The 23,722-nt window shown below is 38.4% G+C and overlaps 1 protein-coding gene across 6 annotated transcripts in view; it reads right to left on the bottom strand.

The window, feature by feature from the left end:
• The window catches only part of PDE4D (phosphodiesterase 4D), a 418,117-nt gene that overhangs the window by 98,116 nt on the left and 296,279 nt on the right, over positions 1 to 23,722 (bottom strand). For all 6 annotated transcript variants that reach the window (XM_075739986.1, XM_075739987.1, XM_075739990.1 and 3 more), the window contains exons 3-5: positions 10,537 to 10,573; positions 7,355 to 7,428; positions 6,062 to 6,111 (exon numbers count right to left, since the gene is read on the bottom strand). In XM_075739986.1, coding sequence (XP_075596101.1) covers positions 6,062 to 6,111; positions 7,355 to 7,428; positions 10,537 to 10,573 — 161 coding nt within the window. The remainder of the gene's footprint in view (positions 1 to 6,061; positions 6,112 to 7,354; positions 7,429 to 10,536; positions 10,574 to 23,722) is intronic.

Raw genomic sequence — 23,722 nt, 5'->3', positions numbered from 1 at the left:
GTGGACCGGCATGTGTATGCTGGTGACTTTTGTGTGTGTAAAGCACTTGTAATGCTTGAATTCAACCACTGGTGATGTATTCTGTTAACCTGCCGTGAGTCTGCTGATGCACATTCTCAAATAATAGATGGCATTTACCACAGACTGAAAGAAGTTAAAATGCTACAAATCACATTCACACTTGAAAATATAAGTGCCTGTGGTATTTACCTTGAAATTAAAATAATTGTCTGATGTGAGTTAAATTCATTCAAAATATCCACAGGTATGTGGGTGTAAGTGAAAGTACAAAGAACAAAACGTTTATATATTGTTCAACCTACTGCACAAAGAACAAAGGCCATTTTATCAAAAACATCCCCCTTTAAAATCAGATTTCTCCAGTGCTTCAGGAAAGAACTCTTTACTGAATTACCTTGAGTGAGGATTTCAGAACATTTTACCTCGCCTCTGCCAAAAGTTTGGCAGTGCAGTTTACCATAGGAATATTTCTCTGCAATAAGATAAAAATATAAGTAATGGGCAAATTAAGTAGCAGTGGGAAATTCTCATTATAACTGTAATCCTGCTGGCTAAATGTAGAGGAGTGATATGTATACTGCGATTACATCCTGAACAGGGCATGTTTTGTATATCTGCCTAAATCTGGGTATGAAATCTAAGGTCTTTAGTATTTTAAAATGTGACATTGATATTGTATTATGAGATTTCTTTTGTTAAAGAACTGAAATAATCTTTATTTTTAAGCCTCTGTTTACATATACATTAGGATCCACTCAATTCCATATACCCACTCCCAAGCTAGTGACAATTACCCCAGTATTGCATGAATTAACCTCTGTAAGGCAGGCATTTTTCCTTTTTTTTTTTTTTTTTTTGGTCCACTCATGGTCTCTGTATATACTGTACATATACTGTATCCCCTGCTGTGCTTTAGCAGAATCCCAGATGCAGGAAAGAATAAAAGACATTTGGATTATTGAGAACATCTCCAGCCCAGTCAGGCCCTGCAAGAGTCAGCAGGGTATGTAACACTTTTTGCCTTCTGTACTTTTGAACAGTTTAAAGCATATCAAGAATGTTACTTCTTGTTGAACAGAATTTATTCTATTTAAATTCCATCCTGTTATTCAATAAAATCTTTCAGTTATAGAACTGGTATGAGTGAGACATATGCTTATATATAGATATGCACACTCAAAATAATCTATTATTTCCAATACCATAAGATATGATCTACTGGTTTTCATCTGTAACCTTTTTATTTTTCTTGTTATTAGAAAAATAAAGTTTTCTTGTTACAGCTGCTTGTATTTGAAGGAGTTTAGTCTGTATGAATATGGATGTTTAGCTTAAGGATATTTAAGTGTATCATAGTGAAAGACAGAAGGCTAATTTTTAATTAATTAATATTTAATTATGATATAATAATTGATTACACTTTCAGTGTAATAAAATCTCTAGCAAAAACCTGGTAGATCCCATTTCACAGCCATTAACTTAATTGGGAAACCTGAAGCTAATCAATATAAATCATGAAAAGTGTTGGACAAAGCCCATGAAAAACATGTAAGAAATTGCATTCAATTAGCAGGATTTTGATTCCTGCTGGATTTATTATGCAAAGCTATGCATGTTAAGAATGTAACTCAAATTCAATAAGCAATGAAAGCATGGACTAGCAAATTAATTCAGTTAGATTTATAGCCTCATAATCTTTGTAAATAGTTTATTTCTCTATCATTGGGGGTTTTTTTGGTTCGTTGGTTGGGGGTTTTTTGTTTTGGGTTTGGGTTTTTTTGGGGTTTTTTTGTATACATGACAAAATGTGAAGTGGTTTTCCTGAAACTAAGCCACATGTTTCCTATGTTTTAATAAATGAAATATAGCTTGTTATTGAATAATATATTCCATATACTTTCCTCTATCTGATGAAATAGGTTTGGGTTAGGTTTTGATGCAAAATTGTAAAATGTAAATTACTTCTAAAAAGCGAAATTTTGCAATTATGACTTATTTTATGATTAAATTAAATTACTTTTTTGTTACATATACAAGTCTTCACTTACGGTCCTTTGGCACTGCATTTGTAATATAAAGGGCTTCTGTAGTCTACATTTAAATACACTTTAAAGTTATTACTATGAATTAGATATTACGTCTATCTAATATATGTATATAGATGAATCAGACCCTGTGTCTGTCATTTCAGGTTAACTAAGACTTGCCAGTTAATCAGTAGCTGTGATAGTAGTATTCAGAGGCTCAGAAACTCTTTTTTTGGGGCAAACTTACCTCCTTCTACATGCAGAATCTTTGCACATAAAAGCTTTGCAAATTGTCATTAATGGACAGAGAAATTGTGAGATCTCCTATCTGTTTTAAATCTGACACATATCAAGAAAGATCTTATATGATTCCTTGCTAATTCAAATTATTCTGATTTAGAAAGGCAGATATTAGAACTGTAGTAAATGAAAGATATCTAATGCTTACTCAGTTATTTATCAGTTAAAAATTAAAACTTGCAAGCTCAATTCTTGAGTCACAGCTACTTTTTTTTTTTTTTTAAATGAAACGTTATTTATAATTCACTGGTTGTCTTAAGAAAATTACTATCAACTTCAAACACCATATCACTCCCTCGAAAATGTGACTCATAGTGAGAGGAACCCCTCTTCTGGTTGAAGCACACAACACCATGCATGGAAGCACTGTACAGCAAAAAGAGATTTATCCCACGCTGGTCTCAGTCATGGGAGACAGATGGCACTTTTAGGGAGCAACTCATCTTCCTTTAAAGAAGACATCTAACATAAGTCAGTTTGCACATCTGCTGTTCACACAGACTATAATGGGACTCTAAAGAGCCTTGACAAAATAGATATCTACATCCTAGATGTCTAAAGCAAGTAAGAAAAGTGCCATCTAAGAATTCTGTTACATGAAAAGCTCCCACCTCCTACCCCCTAATATGTCTGCAAAAGGAATACTCAGCATGCTATAGCATACTTGGCTGATACTGAAGATCAAGTATGTCACTGATATTTGTTATCTTCTTTTGATGCATTTTCCAAAAGGGATTCGTGTGGATATTTTGAATAGAACAGGCCATATTTTGATCATCGACTCCTACATATTTACACTGAAAAAATTTAAGGCCTCCATGGTTGCTGTTGCTTCTAAGAATTTGAACATTTGATTCACGTGCTGCTTCACTCCTCAGTTCCACAGTTTCTTACTTTTCTGCTAATGCATTTTCACCCTCATTTATCCCTCAGGGTGAATTCTTAAAATACTACATGGGAAAATTTTGCTCTTGCTATTTTAGTCGCTTGGTTTTACCAAATCCCTTTTATCTTTCCCATATTGTTTTCCCTGCATCTTCTGCAGTAGTTCCCTTTTGCTACATTTTTGCTTTCTGTGATCTTCCCTTTTCTCCGTTAGAAAACTCAGTTAGAGTCTTCCCGAAGACACTTCTTCCATGAAGCTTAGCAACATAAGCTCTCCATCTTAAGTGTCCGTTTCTGGTTTAGCATTGACATAGTTTAGTAACAGTTAGCCTTCTAGTCACCTAGTTTGTTATGCTGGTGATCATTTCTCACTGAGATTGCCAGCTGAGCCATCTGGATGATGTGATGGGGCTCTACCTGTCTGGTGTAGTGTTCTGGGTACTCCATAACATGCAGGAAGGATGTGCACAAGCTACATTTCAAACATTCCTCAGAAGAATTCAAAAAGCCTAGTAGCATCTGAAAGGGTTTTAAATCATTCTGTGAAGAGCAGGAAAAATGTTTGTAATATATCTTCCTTCTTGGAAGAGTGCGTAGTGCAACATGTTTTACCAGGATTTTATATGCCCCAAGAAAGCACCTATGCATACTTCTGTGCTTATGCCATGAAATTTGTTGCTATGGAAATATCAAAAACAGTCTATGACTAAGAATGGGCAAACTCGTTCGGGCAAAAGAGTATCCAGCCTCAATCTCCATTCAACAGTCAAAATGAATTGTAGCCATTTTCATGCTTTATAGGTGCTTAATATCTTTCCTGTATCATTAAAGTCTTTTAGCCACTTATATCCAATGCACACAAGCCCCAGTTCATCCAGTTCAATGCACAATTTGGGCATAAAAATTCCAGCAGCAGCATCTCTGAGAAATCAGATTTAACTAAATTAGATTAAATTATCCTTACTATTCTTTGCCTTCTCTTGGTTCCTTGAAATTTCTTGGCACAGAAGCATTTTCTAGATTAGTTGCAGCACTGGCTGCACCACCTTCCTTCTAAACATTAAAACTTCAGAGTATTTATTACTCCTGACATGTAGCGTGCACTCTGAAGATTAACTGAATGGAAATCTTCAGATTGAGGGGAATTTAAAAAGAGCAACAGCATCTTCCAGCAGAGTGTGTCTGGGGTCCTACGGTCTGGGCAGCTGCTTCTGCTGGAGGAAAGAAGCTGACCTCATGCAAACAACTATGGGAGACCACGTAAGGTAGGCTCGCTGTGTGTTCACATGGATGCGTATCTTCTCTTCTGGATATCACATTTTCTTTACTGTCATGGATTTTACTGTGTTATAGGCTTTCTAATGTTAGTCCCCTAGAAGCAAAGAAAGAGCCCTACTTTCCAATATTTCTGTCTCCAGTTAAGGTAACAGACTTCTGGATGACTGTTGTATAAGACAAATCCCACAATTAAAAATAGGCGTAACATCTATCAATAACTGAAAGGTGTCATGGAGAATAATATGAAACCAATGCCCAAAATTACCTCTTAAAGGAATACATTAACAAAGGATTATGATTATAATTGATCTAAGCATTTATCTGTCTCCCTATCCCATTTATTTAATTACCATGAAATTAAGTATGATTGCATAACTTTCTTAACGAAGGATACTTCTCTGTTCGTAAAACAAAGATTTAACCCTCTGTTCCCTACACACAAAGGCTCAGATTACATGATGAGTTCCGAGGAGAATAAAATTGTAGAGAATTGCTAAAATAGGGTCTTTTAGGGGTAAATATGAATATTGTGTGAGGCTAGATTAAAAAAACTAACATTGTTAACATATTCTAGAGCCTAAAGACAGAAACTATTGAGCATGAGAAAGCCACGCTTCTCCTCAAAAGAGCTGAAGTACCGTTTCTTTCTTGAGTTGCAAATCTATTATACAATTAAAAAGATGAGCTATTTTGAAAATTCTGGAAACATTAAGGTTTTGGTTTAAATGATAAATGCCTGTTTAGTAAGTGTCTGTATACTTTCATCAAGAAGCAAAGCAAATACCAACACACCATAGAGAATGTAACTCCCTGGAAAATTGCAGAGTGTAAGAACACGTGGATTAACATGATGTAAAAAATATGAGGTCGAATAAAGTGTGTTCCCATAAAGATACACAAGATCAAGTTGCTATAATAATAACCAAAAGTGCCGCAGGGTAAAATTTTCAAAAGTGTTCACATAATTTACAATGCCACTCCTGTTGCAAATTAATGTTTCTTTAGAAATAACAGTGTCTTTTACAAAGGAGTTATTTTTCTTTTATACATCTATGAATGTTATAGAAATAGAATTTACTGTCCTAAATCAGAAAAGCAAGTTTTGAAAATTTCTCCTCATTGCCTAAGGGCTTGTAATGCTAAAACTTTGCCTCAGTATAGCTACAAAACTCCATGTCCCAAATGAAACATCAATGTATTCCTCATACCAGTTCTTCCTATTGCATTTCATTGCAAAAAGTTACTAATGAAGGTAATCATGACACAGTCACACACTGGTATATAAGAAAAAAAATGTGGGAAAGAACTTAAAATGAAAACCAGGATAATAAGATAGAAATCAGAAAGCTAACATGATACAAAACCAAAACTCATCAATCTGAGTCATCACATGACTCAAATCCTCTTTAATAAAACAGATATAATGATATGAAGCAATCTAAGGTTGTTGTTATAAAATGTGGTTTTCAGTGAGACTTTTTTATAAATAAATATTAAACTTAGAAACTCATGGTGGTTTCACAGAGGAATTTAGTCATATTAATTCTTACCTGTTATAGTTGCTTTATTAATAGATGGTTGGTTACACATTGGTGATCGTCTGTTTAAAACAAGAGGAAAAAAAAGGTATAAGCCTGATAAGCTCACAGATGACTGAATCCTTGAACAATATAATAGAAAATACATTTCCTTGGGAAATTATTTGGGACTGGAATAGCCTGGCATTGTCAAAGAAAAAGTTAATTTAGAACAGATATTTCTTTCTAGTGAAGAAAGGAATTCACAACTAACCGTGAAACCTTGCTGCAGATTGGGAACTCCAAGAGAGGAATTTTTCATGAATTTACAAGTTCATTAAAAACCTGTCTAATCATACCTCGAGCTTACACTTAGCCTGACATTTGATTTATATACATAGTTATTGTTATTTTAACATGGCTTGTGCTTCTTTGACCTGAAATACTTTTTTTTTTAATTATTATTTTCCACTCTATTATTTTGCATATACATTTCACACATTATTTTGCATATACCTTACACAGTAATATTTGGGGCAAACAGCTCAGTGGACTGCTTTGCCCACTGAAGAAAAGTGGGCAAATTCCACTGAATTTGCTGGACTGGCACAGCTGCTCAGGGATGTGTGGATGACTGCAAGCAGGCACCACACAGAGTCTGCATATTCCAATCAAGAGGGCTGGAAATATCTTTCTGTGGCACTGCATATGCAATGGTAGGTAACTATCTGTGGAATGCTAATTACTTCTAAGTTCTAGAGACACATATTTTGGGTGAGGGAAATGACTCCATTACAAAATTTGCCATTGTAACTAACATTAAGGTTAACTGTGACGCTGTAACACAACTGGAGAAAGATCATATTTATAATGTCTCATTTACAATCATGAACTACTGTGGGTAAGTGGGATGTCATTATCTGGGATGAGTTAGGGAGAGTTCTAGGTTCAGATCATGCAAGTAGCTTACAATGAGCACAGCTGTCTGCTCATTTTGGTTCATTTGCAAGACTCAGACCCTGCCTGAATGATCATCTTTGAATGATCTTTGACATATGACTAATTTATGGAAAAACATATAAATTGCACAAAAACTCTCCGAGTTTCTGCAAGGACAGCAATGCAAGAGCAATTAGCAGGCAAGAGGCTGTCGTCTCAGCTATCAAATACAGCACCTTCAAAGGATTAATAAACTCATTATTCACCCACGTGTTTTATGCAGGTTTGGTGACACAGACTGAAATCTGTATCGTCTAATTTTTATTCTTAGTTAACATTTAAAAAGTAACACTGCAAAAAGTTCCGTGGCCAAAAATTGACACTCACTTGCTGGGTGCTCGATCTTGTAAATTGGTTAATGCAGCAAAGTTATTCCGTACAGTACGCAGGCTGGCCAGAACCTGGAACAGACAAAATGTTTTCAGTCTAAATTTCTGCACAGGTGAGACTGATTTATCTCTGCTCAGCTATGCTGAAAGAAAAAGGAAAGGATATTGGAAAACAACTGCAAAAGGTTTCCAGGGCTGGTTTGTCTGAAGCCTTTGACCATTATTTAACAATAACATGTCTGTAATACAAGGGCAATAGTTTATTTCTTTTTTTTCCTCATAAACAACTCATTATTTGTTTAAAGACAGACTTACTTGAAGAAAAGGAAAGTTTTTCATAGAATACTACTTAGTTCTCTAAAATGACCATAAAAGCATTCGTGTCTGGAAGATAATAGCCTATTCAAGCCTAATAGTTCATGCATAAGAAATGATTACAGAATTTTCCATTTGCAATTCAGCCCCCACAGGCCTCAAAGGACAAAGGGAATGTCTAGACTGCTAGGAAAAATGAGGGTGGCTCCTTTAAGTGGTACAGTTGATTTGGGGACTTAGTGAAGGAGGCCAGAGTAAGAGGAAGGTATCACCTGCGCAGGTGGGAAATGTCTGCAGGGTCTTACAAGCTTTGCATATTGGGAAAGATGACATAAATTAACTACTTCCCTTCTGAACTTAACTTCACGCAAGACAGCAGCTAGAGGAGACAGTAGAGGAGTGTCTTATTACATGTGGCGTAGGCGCTCTTCTGAAAATGGTTGGATAAATGCAACAAATTTTGTACCATGTAAGGACAATAAGAAGCACCTCTCCAACTAGGGAAAGGCAATTCAGTTGATGTCAGAGAGGAACCAGGAGTTGTTTGGAACCAGACTGGGAACAGGAAGAGGCCCCAGAACTAATCACTGGAATCTCTTTGCAGTAGTTGCCCATTGCTGTTTCTCAGCCCAGACTGGGCTGGTTTTCTGGTGAACCTGACCTTGGAATAACAAAGGTGGGAATGAGAATTTGGGTTCCAGAGGTCTGAGTCAAAGAGGATACAACCCTCTTTTCATAGGTCCTTAAATTTATACATGAGGTAGGAAGGGGGTAGGAGGCTGAAGAGAGAAGACTTCAGCGAAAGCTTGTAACAGACAGAATATATTCAGGAGGTAATAAAAACTGGCAGTGTTCAAGCTATTGTAGGTAATTCGCAAATGTGTTAAGATAATAAAAATAAAAATACGTTTGTTTCCTAATTAGACAGTATTCATTTACTTATCTTTTCCGAATATCAAGAGGCAATATCTCACATATTTGAAATTCAGCATGGAATAAAAATAATTATATATCCCATCAAATTTCATGCCCAGGGTACAGTAACACTAACAAAAGTTGTATTTAGGTGTTGGATATAAACAGATGAAATCAGACATGAACTGAGCAGAAGGGGAAAAAGGATCTTGGAGTTCAAAAGTTAAAAAAGGATGACATAAAATACAAATAAAACCTGCTGGAGTATGAAAATATTGAAAAGGAAAGGATGAGTTGAAGGTGGAACGAGAAGGAAAGCATAAAAGGAGAAAAAATTGGGCATATTAAGGTAAGGCAAATGTTTGAGTGACTGCAGTCCATTCTCAGTTCTCTTCAGTCAATCTCCCTGGGTTCAGTCTATGTGTGCCAGGATGCTGAGACAGCTTGTAAGTGCTAGGATTATCAGAGAAACATACCTGTGTGGCTCCCAGAGCTGTCTCAGGCCATGAAAAAATGTAGCTGGTTTTCCTGGCTGCAAGTTCCTACTCTGTAAGCCCTGTTGAACTCAAATCGCCTGTATATTCAGGTGCACTGAGAACGGGGAGTATGCTCAAAGGTAGTGAAGTGACTCCTCGGTGAGTGATCTCAGGTACAGTCATGCTTATTAGCTCTGCCTCTGCTGGACTGCAATGAATGACTCTGTACCTGCTGCGCAGGGCTGAGTTTCAGAAAGGTTAGCAGGCTAGGCATGATACCACGTGAAAACAAGAAGCCAGCTGAGGTACGTGTTAGATCTGAAATAACAGGACATTTAGCACCTGGGGTGCTGGGGAAAGATGAGTGCAGAGCTGCCAGGCTGCTCAGGGCCAGTTACAAGTGGAGGCTAATGAGCCTTGCTGGACCCACGCTCGGGTCCCTGCAGAGCTGCGAGGGAGTCTCTCTACTGTGCCCAACACTATGCAAGTATTATTGGATTGCTTGACCACCATACAATTTGTGGGTTTTCTGTGCCCAAGAGTTAGGGGTTTTATGTTTCCCGAGGAACTAAAACCCAAACCTTTTCTCTGCTAATAAAAGATGAAGGTATTCTTCATATTAAGGATTTGATCAGCCAACGTCTTATAAACACTGTATCTGTTTGCAATATAATTAAATATATAATAACCTAGGAAATGAATATTAATTGTTTTAACAGCTGATCATTAGACCAAAGCAACCTGCATATTCAGATGGAAGTTGGACACCTTATTCTTATTTGAGACTGCCCTGTGACTCAACCTTTCTCTTTCCATTCACCTTCAATCACATATGAGTTCCAGATTTATTTCTCCCCTCATCGTTTCACCAAATTAACTTTCATTCCTATCTATTACAGGGTAAAACCTATCATCATGAGTTCAAGAAATATCAATGTTAGCTTTTCATACATGATAAGACAGTTCTATTGTTAAAAATTGTGGAGTTTTAATCTAAATTATGTAGAATTTTGAGCTGCTATTTTATAAAACTGAATCTGAATGGAAAAATTAAACAAATAGAGATGGTTTTGTAACAGAACATAAGTATTCTGGATAAAACTTATCTTGCATCTAAAAATTACCTTTTATTGAAAGCATAAAAGATGTTCAAAAGGAGAAATTGTAATTATAAAAAGCAGGAGAGTAACAGAGAGCACAGATTTGTCTTCATCATGACTGTCTGCTACAGTATTTGAAAAGAGATCAGTTGAAGGTGTTTATTGTGTTGTTGCACTTCCACTTTCCCGATAATCAAAAAGCATTAAAAAAGAGAGGTAGAGATAACAGAGTGGGAGGCTTATGACTTTCTGTTTAGACAGTATTTTTCTGTTTCAAGCAAACATCCCTTATATAATATTAACAACCAAAAACTGGTTTGGCCATTTGGCCTTTAATTGCAAGATCATGAGAAATATGGCAAAATTGTGCCTACCTGAGCAAACGGTGTCACAATCAAGTCATCTCCATGTCTGAAAAAATGAGCAGAGTTGTCAGTTAGGTATTGCTGAAAACTTATCTCATTGCTTTAACAGAAAGAAAAGCAGGTTTTGCAATGCGCTGTAGGTAACTCCAGTTTTATTCTTCAGCAGTTACTCACTACCATTGCTTTACATATCCTTTGAAAAATAAGTATCATCAACTTAGTTATTGCCCAACTGCCTAGCACGTCTATAGGATAGCTGATGAACCGGACATTTTCTGCACTGTGGGTTGGGCAGGTGACTGACCACCCAGGACCGATCTGCAGAGATTTCATCCCAAATGATGGAGGTGACAATACTGGAAGTAATGCCATTGAGGGTTACCAGCACGTTTGTGAGCACTGGACTGGCGAGTAACTGCAGATGGCTGGGCAGCGCATCACAGACAAATAAAAACCTAGTAGAACTTTCAAACTGACTCACACTTCTGTAGCTATAGGGGGTGTGACTGAGTGTGTGTTGTTGCTGTGGCAACCTCACCCACACTACCAGGTGACGTATGGGCAAGGTGTCGGGATGACGCACTATAGGGGAGAAGGGAGGAAAGGAAAGAGGGGTTCCTTTGCTTCAGCACCAAAAGCTGCCACTTGAAACGGTATCCGAAAAACATAGCCTCGTAAATACAAGTAGGGTGAAGGGCTATTGAGCTTAAGAGTAACATCTGTAGCACTGAAGATATAGAGTCAGACCTCTCCAGAGGACCACGGTGACAGGGAAAACTTGGACTTTTCAGTTATCATATCTAGTATTTAGCAGCAATCGAGATGAAAAGAAATTTTCCAAAGACAAAAATCCAATATGACTCAATTTTAAATCCTTCTTTATTTTCCAGCAGTGAATTTATTGTGATGAGTTACAAGTTGCAGCTTTCAGCAGAAATTACCATTGCTTTGGTGCTATTTTGTTACTTAAGTTTAAGCATAAAATATGAGTATTTAACAATGGTTTTCAAGTCTGTGAAAATCTAATCAGAAAAAGGCTTTCTGATAAATGGAGGAATATGATTTGTGTTTGAGTTGCTACAGCTTCATTCTTATAATTTATATACTCTCTACAAGACAGTAATGTTGCAGGTATTGCAAGAACCTAATAAAAAAGCAGTAAAAGCCTGTGAGAATGAAACGAAACTCCCCGATATTCAAAATTATCATAATGTTTAATATCTATGTAGCTGTTTTTATTACCATATCTTTTATTTCTGTTACGTGAAATAGATAAATGTATTTTTACAGACCCTGTGGAAGAAGTCTGCACTTTTAACAAGGTCTTTGCAAGAGTGGTTGGAATAAGGTGTTGAAATCACAGTCCCAGCCTGGCTGGAAAGTGTGTAAGCCTGATCCTCACACCAAACTAGAAGAAACATGGCACCATGGGAGGAACTCAGATGCTTTAATTGCCCAAGGAAGCCAAATCCAATCGGTTATTATAGACACCATGACCAGCCCAGGGCATTAACAGGGGAGGTAGACCAGCTGAGTTTAGTACCTCTTCTTTCTAGTGTCATGAGCATCTGTCAGTGGCAAACACTCTGAATGCCCAACATATGACACAAATGCAGAAAATATTCCTCAGTACTTCAAATTCCCAGGCAACTTCTGCAACATAGCTATTAACTGTCAAAGTGTGGATTGGCAGAACTATGAAAATAGGATGATCCTTCTTCTCACTATCTCTTGTGAACTTCCTTACTGGAGGTGGTACTTTTTTGCTCTTCCTCCCATTCAAGTGGCCTAGTTTGCCACCCCTTGAATACTGAGGCACTTCTAAGAGGCAACAAGTGCATGTTTCTGGGCTTTCTGCCCTGGAGGTTTTCTTTCTGTTCTATAAAATAGCATGACCTCACTCCTCTAATTTTCGAACTTCATTCTGCTTGAACACTTGCTGGACTGCATTTCATTGGAGAACACTGATAAAACACTGGAGCTTGTTATTTTTTAGAGGAAGCAATATTAAATATTAATTCAATACAGTGAAATCAACTCAGGATTTAATTTTCACTTTTCAAATGCCCCTTGTGTCAAGAGCAACAATTACAGAAATTATCATTATTTTGATGAAAGCATGATACTGAAAGTACAGATACCCACAGCTTTCGCAAAGCAGTTCAGCGCTCACTAGACCCACTTGAACAGAAAAGCCATTGCATAGTGTGGCGAGTGATCTTTAATCAACATGGGGTCAGGAAATCTGGAAAAGGCGAGAGTGCTCAAAAAGGGAGTAGGCACATCTAAAGCGGCTGTGTTATTTTTTGTACAGAAGAGCAAGAATGTATGATTCAATCAAAGTGCCATTGATCCACAGTGCACTGTGGTGTAGTAAACACTACAATTTATGACTGTCCCACTGTTTTCTTTTCAGGTGATACGGAAGCTGATAGATGATCCTGTCTGGATTCTGGACAGGATAGTGCCACACATCTATATACAGAAGCTGCAAGAGGGAGTGTAAACCCTGTGGAATATATCACAAGCTTCTAAATATAGGCAGAGTTGCTAACCTTTAAGGTTACAAGAAATTGTTCACATCAGTGTTAGACTTCGCTAACTAGAATGCCTGGCATACTTGTTCACATCTTCATTTTTCAAAGGAAAGACAGATGTGAAAGCAGAATAATTTTCACATAGCCCCAAAATTTAAAATTATCAAATCCACTACCGCCAAAAAAGATTGCTAAAGCACACAACAGTCCACGTGAGATGAATTGCTGTTACATAAAACACAGGCTAAATTTCCATTAGCAGACCAAAAATTATGCAATGCATTACAAGTTATTTATCACATTGAAGTGATGAAGCCTGGCCTTCTGCAAATTTTCTGGGTTTTCCTTCCTAACTTTTCCTAAGGGACATACTTGAACTCACTCCATATAACCTATGATGGTCCGCACCCTGAAGATGAAATAAAAGTGCTATGCTAAATCAGAAGTTAGATGAACATGTACAGCTGACTGTTGCCAAATAAAAAGAACAAAAATTCTGCTTCCTTTCCTCAAGCTAGGCATCAATTTGACTCTTCTATCCCAATTACAGGACAGTAATTAACTTTGCCTCCACTAAAAAGGAACTTAGAGATGGACAGCCAGAGAAGCAGGCAGGAAGATTAACACAAAGATAGACACAGTGACTGCATAACCTTTATTTCTTAATTAAGTTGGGATAATTTAATATAATCAGCTAATAAAAGGAGTAGCTAGAGAGACAGTCTGCAGATCTGCTAGGATACAGTTAAAAAAGAGAGGGTGTTTTTTTAATGATGTGGTCAAAAAAAATTCAAGATATCCATTAAGAAGAAGTGAGTCCCAGACTTTAGAGGCCTCTAGAAATGTGAGTCTGCCCTTGCCAGTGTGGAGCTTCAGAGGGAAGGTCCTGAGTAAGGTTTGTCTTTGTAATAGCCATAGTAAACTCAGAGTAAGACTTTCTAGACACACATGAAGAGTATCAGTGAGTGATCTTGAGGACACATATTGCAGATGGGAGACACAAACAGGATAAATAATAACTCTGTCTAAATAGAGGGGAGAAAATGTACAAAACCTATTTACACCAATTTGACACATGCCTTTTCATGGACAAGATATGGTCAAAATAAAATTCCTCATTAATCTCGACAGAATTTTTTACAGCATAAATTATAAAACTAGTGAAAGAATCTTGATGGTTTGCATCAGTTTAAAACATGATCACACTGGTTTGCCACACTCCTCCATTTGAATGAAAAACTCACTTATCTCCCCAGGATAAGTACTGGCTGAGGGTGATGGTCAGGCTTTAAATCCAACTGGCATAGACTGTGTTGGATTCTCTGGCTACAAACTTGGGACATACCCTGTTTGAAAGAATAAAGCTGCCAACAGACTTTGAAAAGCCCCAGGGGAGAGCGGCTGTCTGGAATCCCTGCACCGTGCTCCACAGCAAAACCTAAGGCTTTTGTCACATTGTCACAAGAATTGACTCCATTTTTACAGAGTCATATTTGGGCATTTTTTTATTTTTTTATTTTTAATATAGAAATATAGCAAACATAAAAGCAAGGCAAAATCCATACTGTCTACACACAATGTACAAAATGGGAAAGAAGATGAACAGGAAAGTAGTCTTCTATTTGAGCCAGAAACTCTATCGCAGCCTCCATTTTCAGTGTAAAAATCTAAATTTGGATTAAACATGACATCCACTCATTTCTGTATACCAGGCTGATTCAGACTTACTGTCTAATAACATGCTATAAATACAACTTAGATGAGACATTAGTGTTTTGCTTGCACATACACTGGAACACAAATATACCACATGCAAAACCACAAATAGAGAACAGAGAGTAAGGTGATCATTTACCCTAATTGCTAGGATTTTTTTTTTCTGCCCCAATAACATTTTATAGATGAAGCCAAATAAACACACAAGAAACATATGAATTAGGTATGCTGAAAATATGCATGTTGCTCAGATTCAGATTTTAGCAGCAATGAAATCTGATTCTAGATTGCACTCTGATACAGTCATGGAAACATCTTGCAATGATACTAGCCAGCAGAAGCTGTGCTCTAAGGACAGCAAGGAGGAGGGGTGGTTGGTTGCTCCATGCAGCTTGCACTTTATTATCACCTGCATTTGAAGAATCCAAATGGGCTGGTTTGCAATATTGATTTTGTGGAGTCAGAAATCACAGTGCTCCAAGTTAGTTTATTCTGCAGGAATAGTGTTTAAATCATGTAATCTCAATTTCTAAAGACTTCAAAAACAATTTTCTAATCCTAACGTGAGATAGTCCAGGCCTGGCTCCAAAAGCTAAGGCTGAGTGGAGGCACTTCTCAATGTTGTGCCCGCATTATGGGGTGAAAATGGTTTACAGCTTTTCTCATATAGTCAGTGAATTGTCAGTGATTTGCATCTCATTGAAAGGGTGAGCGTCATTTGGAGGATGCATCTAAGGCAGGGGGTAGAGACTGCGACACTGTGGGCAGGCTGGGATTTAGCATTGAGAGAGCAAGCAATTGAAATTGTTGATGGAGTCATGAGATACAGAGGAGGGCATTGTTTTTTTTCCAGAGCATTTCTTTATTTCTAGGAACATGTACCCTAAAGGATTTTTACAGAGCTACTTGAAACCACTTGTTCCATCACACAGTAGACAGAAATTAGACCTTGAATGAAGCAGAATCATGTCAGCTGTTGTCTATGTGTTTCTGGCCACCACATTTTTCTGCAACGCCATGCAGTTATGTCCTCCTGATACTTCTTTCTAATACAGCAACAGAGCTTGCCCTAATTAGTCAAAAGTATTGTTGTAATATCGGGAGTTCTAGAGTTCTAGAGAATTCAATTTACTTAATTTCAATTAGGCTTAACCAGGTGGAAGAGGATTGGCTCAGAAAAGCCACAGTCCCTCAGAAGTCCATTATCCCAGCCAAAAGAAAGGCTGGTTATAGTAGTTCTCTTTGGACTATCTAACTGAACAAGCTAGACTTAGGAAGACACACCAAAGGGAAAAAACATTTCTCCAGTATAAATCTTGCTAGCAAATACTGAAGATGTGTTTCCAAACACTGATTAATCATAGAATCATAGAATCACAGAATGGTTTGAGTTGGAAGGGACCTCAAAGATCATCTAGTTTCCAACCCCCCTGCCATGGGCAGGGACACCCTCCACTAGACCAGGTTGCCCAAAGCCCCATCCAACCTGGCCTTAAACACTTCCAGGGATGGGGCATCCACAAACTCTCTGGGTAACATGTTCCACTGCCTCACCACTCTAACAGTAAAGAATTTATTCCTTATATCTAATCCAAATCAACCCTCTTTTAGTTTAAACCCATGACCCCTTGTCCTGTCACTACACTCCCTGATAAACAGTCCCTCACCAGCTTTCCTGTAGACCCCTTCAGGTACTGGTAAGCCACAATTAGATCTCCCCGGAGCCTTCTCTTCTCCAGGCTGAACAACCCCACCTCTCTCAGCCTGTCCTCATGGGAGAGGTGCTCCATCCCTCTGATCAGCTTCGTGGCCCTCCTCTGGACTCGCTCCAACAGCTCCATGTCTCTCCTGTACTGGGGCCCCCAGAGCTGGACGCAGTACTCCAGGTGGGGTCTCACCAGAGCGGAGTAGAGGCGCAGAATCGCCTTCCTCAACCTGCTGGTCACACCTCTTTTGATTAACTTCATATGGAGCACGTAGCAAGTTACTCCACTATGGCATGTTGGTGAAGAAAACTATACTTGACTGCCCTACGATTAGAGATCCAAAAGGCAGCTCAAAACAAGTGTGGATTATTACACATGGCTAATACACATGTGTAATATGTCATGTACTAACGTACCTTCATACCTTTCCAGGTATAATGAGTATTTTGTATAAGAAAGTACTTTAATTTTTCATGCTACCTTTTTAGCACCTCAGCTCCCAAAGATACACTTTATTAGGCTTGAAAGAAGCCTTTAAATACTTGGAGTCTGCTCTGTTGAAGTCATTAGTGTTAGGTTACCCAAATTACAATCTTACTTCCAATTGAACTGCATTAGCACACAGGTGAGGAGCTCTCTCAAGACTTGGAAAGACAGAATGATCATATCCTTTACAGACTAAAGGACTGGAAAGGAACAGTGAACACCACATTGTTCTTAAATAAGTATTTTGAGATTTAATCCAGGCAGTATCAGGAAGTATTATCTGGTTACCTGTGTACCTTACTGCGCATCACCAGCATCATATCACAACACCTGTGCTTTTGAGCAGACTAGAAACAAGAGACTTTGCCGGGTTACAAGGGCAGCTAACTGCATCTCAGTGATGGTGATCTGAACCAAGTCCTGTTGAATCCAGAAGCTTCATTCAGGAATGCTGTAGGGACTGGAATGAGAATCAGCTGACTAACCCAAAGAACAGGAAGTATTACTGTTTTTCGCCATTCCTGGTAATATGCTATAGGAACACTATCAGGCTTCTTCCACCTCCCACAAGAATATCATAGCACTTTTGGAAGAGTTCAAGAAAGATTAAGGCCTACCTACTTCCTTGCTCAGGAAGCTTAAACTTTTTCCAAAGAGACTGCATTCGCACATCTGACTTGGGTAACCTGCCTGAGGAAATTGGGTAGATACCGATGTAGCAGGCCACCACAGAAGGATGCCAGCATGATGTGCAAGATATGAAAACAAAGGACAAGTCAGAAAATCACCTGTATCATATCACCCCAAACAGCTACCAAACTTCAACGCTTTAATCCTATCATAATATAGCAGGCCATTTAGATGATAGAAGAATGGTGGACAACTCTGAGCAACTGGCCTGCATTAAGTCTGGCAGAATTATTCAGTCCTAAAGAGAAACAGAGCAGGGACTTGCCAGGGACTTGTTTCACTGACTTAGGTGGTTTTCATTCCAAAATCAGAAGGCAATCTGCCCAGGGGTCACTGAGGCAATGGCAAGGGAAAAGAAGCTACTGCAATGTGGGTGTTTGGTTTGTGTGTTGAAGGAGGGGCTGGATTAAGCCAGAGGATGTACAACTTTGAACCAGAAAAGAGCTGAACTCAACCTGAAGAGTCCAGGCCAATTCTGCAGTGTCATTGTTGGACTGTTCATACAGCAGAAATCATCATTTAGCTTAAGCAAGGCTGTAAAACAAACAAGCATCAATGACCAAAGGATAGGTTTGTTTTCTGCTCAGGTTAGAGAAAATTAATGAGTGGGTGTGCACACATGACTAGAAGCAATCAAGTTAGTGCAGCTTAATGAGTTACTATTAATCAGTTTTGATTGCATTAGCTGACACACATAAACTCTTAGTGTGTTGCAAATGAAAATAAAATGTATTACCTTGAACTGCTTTTAAGCAGCAGGCAATTGGATGCTTGCTTTTCCCTGCCCCGTATGCTTAAGTGTTGAGAACTGATATGATTGTGTTTCTTCTGGAGAATAGGAACACGTGACTTTCCATGTGAGCGTCCTACTGATGCAGGCTGAAAGATTTCCTCTCTAAAAGAAATGGGAGCAGAGCTGCTGAGGACAACCCCCATTCAAGGTTACCTCCCAGCCTGAGCAACCTGGTTCTCAGCCAGCCCCAGGAAGATTGTGTCAGCTTCAAGGTCTAGAAAAAAGGGTCCCCTAAGCAAATTCAAAGGCCCCCAAATGTATGTATGTAAGAAGAAACAAGAAGACTTCAAGAAAAACAAGGCAAAATCATCAGAATTTCAGATTGTCTATTATCGGGGAACGAACTGTACAGCGAACAGCATTATTGCCATTGCAAGCGTACAGAGCGTTGTTTGTGCCCTGAGGGGTGAAACAAGAACTAATGTTCTTCTGGGTTGTGAAATAAATTCAGCCTGTGCATCACTGAGCTGGAAAAAACAGTCTAAAAGGCTTCCCAAAAAACATTTGCATCTCTCTTTACAAAGTTCCCTTTATCCACACTGCTCCCATCCTTCAGCATTGTGTGCACACGTGCTCACAGAGAAAACACACACATCTTCTGTCCCCTCCAATAGGTAGATCTACAAGCCCAGAGACGAATGGTGGTGTGATTTAGCTGAAATCCCAGCTAAGAATTGGTTTTGGAACCATGTTTTTAATAACATGCCACCTTTGTCTGAAGAGGCTTAGGAATTCAGCCTGCTTTGTTTAGCACAGGAGCAGTAACTTGCCATTTTGTTTCAAATACCCATTATTTCCACAAGAGGGGAAAAATAAGAGCCTAACGTTAAATGTGCTTGAAGGGGAAGTTACCTGTTTAACAACTGAGAGTTATATTTGGAAAATGATTAGGCTTTAGCATTTGGACATAAAACCAATAATGGTTCTGTATTGTCTGAACGTAAGATAAAATCTATTTGCATTTCATAAAAAAAAAAATCCTGATTCAACAACCATATAAAGACATGCTAGAACACCTTAGAATCTCCTGAATTAAAAATCAGATCAAAAGAAGCCTTTTCAATGCAAAATATTCTCTTTTTGTTTACAACATAACTTGTGATTTAGATTTCAGCAAACTAGGTATTACTGAGTTCTTTGTTTTGGATTCCATTTGTAAAATGTCCCAAGCAACTGGAAAGGACACAGTGGTCTTTTTTCAAAATGTTTTTGTTTATAATGCAAGAAAAGATTGTGACTTTCTAATTACTTAGTTTAGTTTAAGCTGCAACCAGGAGATTTATTCAATTCAAAAGATCTTAAGAACAAAAAAGCAAAACCTAATGTAGCAAAATATTGGCCTATTTTTTCTAAACCCACAGAAGTACATTTCTTTCCATGGACAAATAAGTGTCTCAAGCAATTTAATACATTTTTTCATTAATACATTTTGCATTGTTTGTAAGCTGAAACACACATAGAAAATGGATCATTTTAAAGCAGGCTGGACTGGCTCTTTTCAGCTTTTCCATATAGTAATATCAGAGATTCTGAGAAAAGAACCTGATAAATCATAAGGAAGTTCAACAGCAGTTTATTTGGAAAGACAATATTTCCAATGTGTTAAACTGAAGTGCAATTACTCTGGTCAGTAACTGTGTGTCTTTTCTGCTCTCTTAGAGTCTTGGCCAGAACCTTTCAGAGAAGAGGGTTTTTTTTTTCTCCCTAACTTCAGATGTCTACTCACAGAACTTTATTAATAAATTCAGGCCTTCCTGGCTCAGAAACAGAAGAATAAGCTATATCACTAGTAATTTGGCTTCCTGTTCTGGATGAGAAAATATATCCTCATTTCATGATTTTATTGGCATACTAAAGGCTCGGGTGAACCTTATTAACTGTCCAGGTTTGCCCTCTTTGTCTGCCATTATTTTAAAGTACATTCCCTTTATTAATCTGATATAGATTAAATACAGTGTTATTTTTTTAAAAGCTGAACAGGCTGTCATGAACTGGGAAACATGTGTGAGAGCTTACCTCAAAAATTCTCTTCTCTGGCAGTTGTTCCACACAGCAGTTAAAGGGGTATTTCAGCCCCTTTGCAGCTTCAGGTCAGGACCAAACCTGCCAGTCACTGACAAATAAGGGAACTCCCTACCTTGGAATTTCCCTTTATTTAAGGTAATTTTTGCAGCCAGAATAAATCTGTTATTCTTTATTCTTTTCAAAATTACAGATTATTTTGGAAAAAAAGTACCCGTACAAGTTAAAAATCCCACAACTATTTTTATAGCTATTGAAGAAGGGGATAATTCATCCTGACAAAACAACCCAAATCTCTGTATGTCAGTATCTATGTTTATCAGATTACAGAGGCTCTCTTTGTTCCAAAATATTCTACATCTGGGTTTTATTATTCAATGAGAGGATTTTTTTTAATTATTTTTTTTTGTAAACATGGAGCCAAGGTTTACAGATATGTTCAAGTACACTGTACAAAACAGCACGTCCTCTAGAAGGAGGCAGGATAATACTGTAGTGTTAGGGAAAAAAATCCTGGAGGAAATTGCATCCTTTTGACATTTGTTTTACCAGGGACAGCAGCAGACAGATGTTATTGCCTACAGAAGGTATTGGCAGAATGCAGTAGGTTGGCCAGTTTGGGGAACGGGTGTACTGGTGGTGACCATTTGGCCATTTAGCAGATCACCAGGCCAATGACCCTGCAGTTTCCTACAGTCAGTGTTCCCTGGCTGGGTTCTGGTGCTTAAAGGATGGAAGCAAGATTTAACAGAAATTAACAAATTTTGAGTAACCATACTGATTAGAGCTTATATTGATATTTCACCTGATTGAGGAAACAGTGCTGAGCCTTTCTAAAGGAGCCCATAAAACTCTCCACACCAGTTATGTTTTTTACTGAGTGAGGTTCAGTTGGCCAAGTCCTGGAAAGACCAGGATGCTGGCTCTGAGCTGTGTTCCGTGACCTTGTGGACATGAGAAAATGGTAGACTTAAGGACTTACTCTTACATACTTTTTTGCCCTAGATACATTAAGAAGACATACTGGAGCTCAGACAGACTTCTGTACCGAGAGTGTCTTGGTCCTCTAGCCTGGTCTACCACAGTCTGCTGTGCTTCTTCAGGATCCCAGGGGGACTACACATGCTTTTCTCCCTTTACAGTTGCAGTTAAAACATGGGCTCTGCCCTAGCTAATGGACTGCTTATTGGCTTCTTTCTAGTCTTCATGAGAGTGCTAATGATTTCACTGAAGACTCCATTTTTCAACTTAGATAGAGACCTGTTTTTTGCTAAAACAGAGATTCTCTACAAATTAGATTTCATGCTCAGTTAATCAGAGCAGCAATCCCTTAATCCCTTAGCAAGAAAGACATAAACGTGTCAGCACTGCCACCTCCCTGTCTGCATTTGCAAGCTCTGAGCAGCAGCAGCAGTTCAAACAGGTGAGTATTAAGTAATCAGGCCACCTCTGCAAGAGACCTACATTCAAAGCTCCCTGCTTCACTGATGCCTTCAAATGTAAACCTGACAACTCTTCCAGTACAACACTGATGATTTCTCTCATCTTTCAGCTGGCTTCAGTGTTGCAACTATGCTGTTGGGGACTTTTTCCCCCTGACTTTCTATTCTTTATTCTCCTTCTCTTTAAAATTGTTTTCCTGTCTGTCATTGCAGATCGTGCCCTGCAGTTCCTCATATTGGTTCACTGATCCTCACTGGCTTGCTTATTCACTTCTTTTTCTCTTGCACATCCTCATCTCTCTGCTGGAAATCCCATAGCCAGGCTGCACAACGCATCTGTGCTCTTCTGCCTTAGACCTTGCATCTTCCTGTCTAAACCACCTGCCTCTCCAGTTCACAGCCTTGAATGGCTTTTTCTCATCTCCTCATATCATCTCCGTGTTCTGCTTTTTTTCCTCCCTAGGACCATGCTATTTCTTCCAAGAGATAATTGAAAAAATGTTACTCACTCCCACTCCTATTCATTTGTTTTTCCTTTCTTACCATACAACTGCTTTTCCCACCTCTTTCAGTGCCGTAACTGCACCCACATTTGTCCCACTAACCTTCTCTCCCCTGAGCAGCCTTGCACTCATCCTGTCTCACCCTGCCTTTTATTCTTTTCCTTACTTAATCTGGCTCCTCACTTTAAAATATACTTTAGTCTCTCTGATTTAAAAAACAAACAAACAAACTTTCCACCTCCCTCTTCTCTGCCCTTGTTTCTGTTATTTTTCATCTCAACTCACTCAACGAAACTCCCTTTGCTTGCTTTGTGAGGTTTAATGCTTTGGGCAGAGGGACTCACGTTGTACCTTCTCTTGGGTATAGTATCTGACTGTATTAGTCTCTTGGTTATCATCTTATGCTTTGACTTTAAATTGTTTGGGGCAGACCCCATCTTTTCATCCTGGGTTTGCAAAGAACTGAGCATGACTGTGTTCCCTTCCCTGGCTAGAGCTCAGAGCTGCTGCAGCAGCGCAACTAATAAATAATGACAGAATGATGCATTCAGTGCTTTATCACTGCCATCCACTGGCTGTCTTTGATCACGACACTTTATATTTGATCTTCAAGTTTTGTTTCTGTCTCATCAGCTGCTACTGAAGTTGAATATATTACTGTAAGCACACTATTTGAGAGTAATGGAAATGGCAGAAGTCTTTATGTTACATTCCTTCCAAATAAAAGATGCATACCTTTTGTTTCTATTTGGCTTTACAAAGTGAAGTTTTGAGGTTGGTAACCCAAGTACTGAAGAATCAGGGGATTCTAGGTTAAACTGTTATGTACAATTAATTCATCTGCATTACCTGAATGATGTGTATATTTTGTAATGCATTGTGGCTATGCTTTAGAAACATGCAATACCTAAAATTAAGCACATAGATAGATGCAAAAGGGAAATAGGATAAATTGGGAGTAGTCTAAATTTTGTGTGATACTTCCCCTGAAAACTATTCCAGCATCCACCTCATTTAGGAATGTTGTGAACCAGAGTGATTCCTCTATTTTAATAATCTTCGGTGGGTTTCCATTCCATGAGCACATTAGTTTTTTCTTGAACCCATATTGTCATGGTTTAACCCTGGCCAGCAGCTCAGCCCCGCACAGCTGCTTGCTCGCTCCCCCCCACCCCCGGCAGGATGGAGGAGAGAATCGGAAGAGTGAAAGTGAAAAAACTTGTGAGTTGAGATAAAGAAAGTTTAATAGGTAAAGCAAAAGCCATGCACATAAGCAAAGCAAAACAAGGAATTAACACTA

Source organism: Balearica regulorum, chromosome Z (genome assembly GCF_011004875.1).
Source record: "Balearica regulorum gibbericeps isolate bBalReg1 chromosome Z, bBalReg1.pri, whole genome shotgun sequence".
Lineage (NCBI taxonomy): Eukaryota > Metazoa > Chordata > Aves > Gruiformes > Gruidae > Balearica > Balearica regulorum.
Note: the sequence above shows the minus strand (reverse complement) of the source record. Positions and strands in the feature narration are given on the sequence as shown.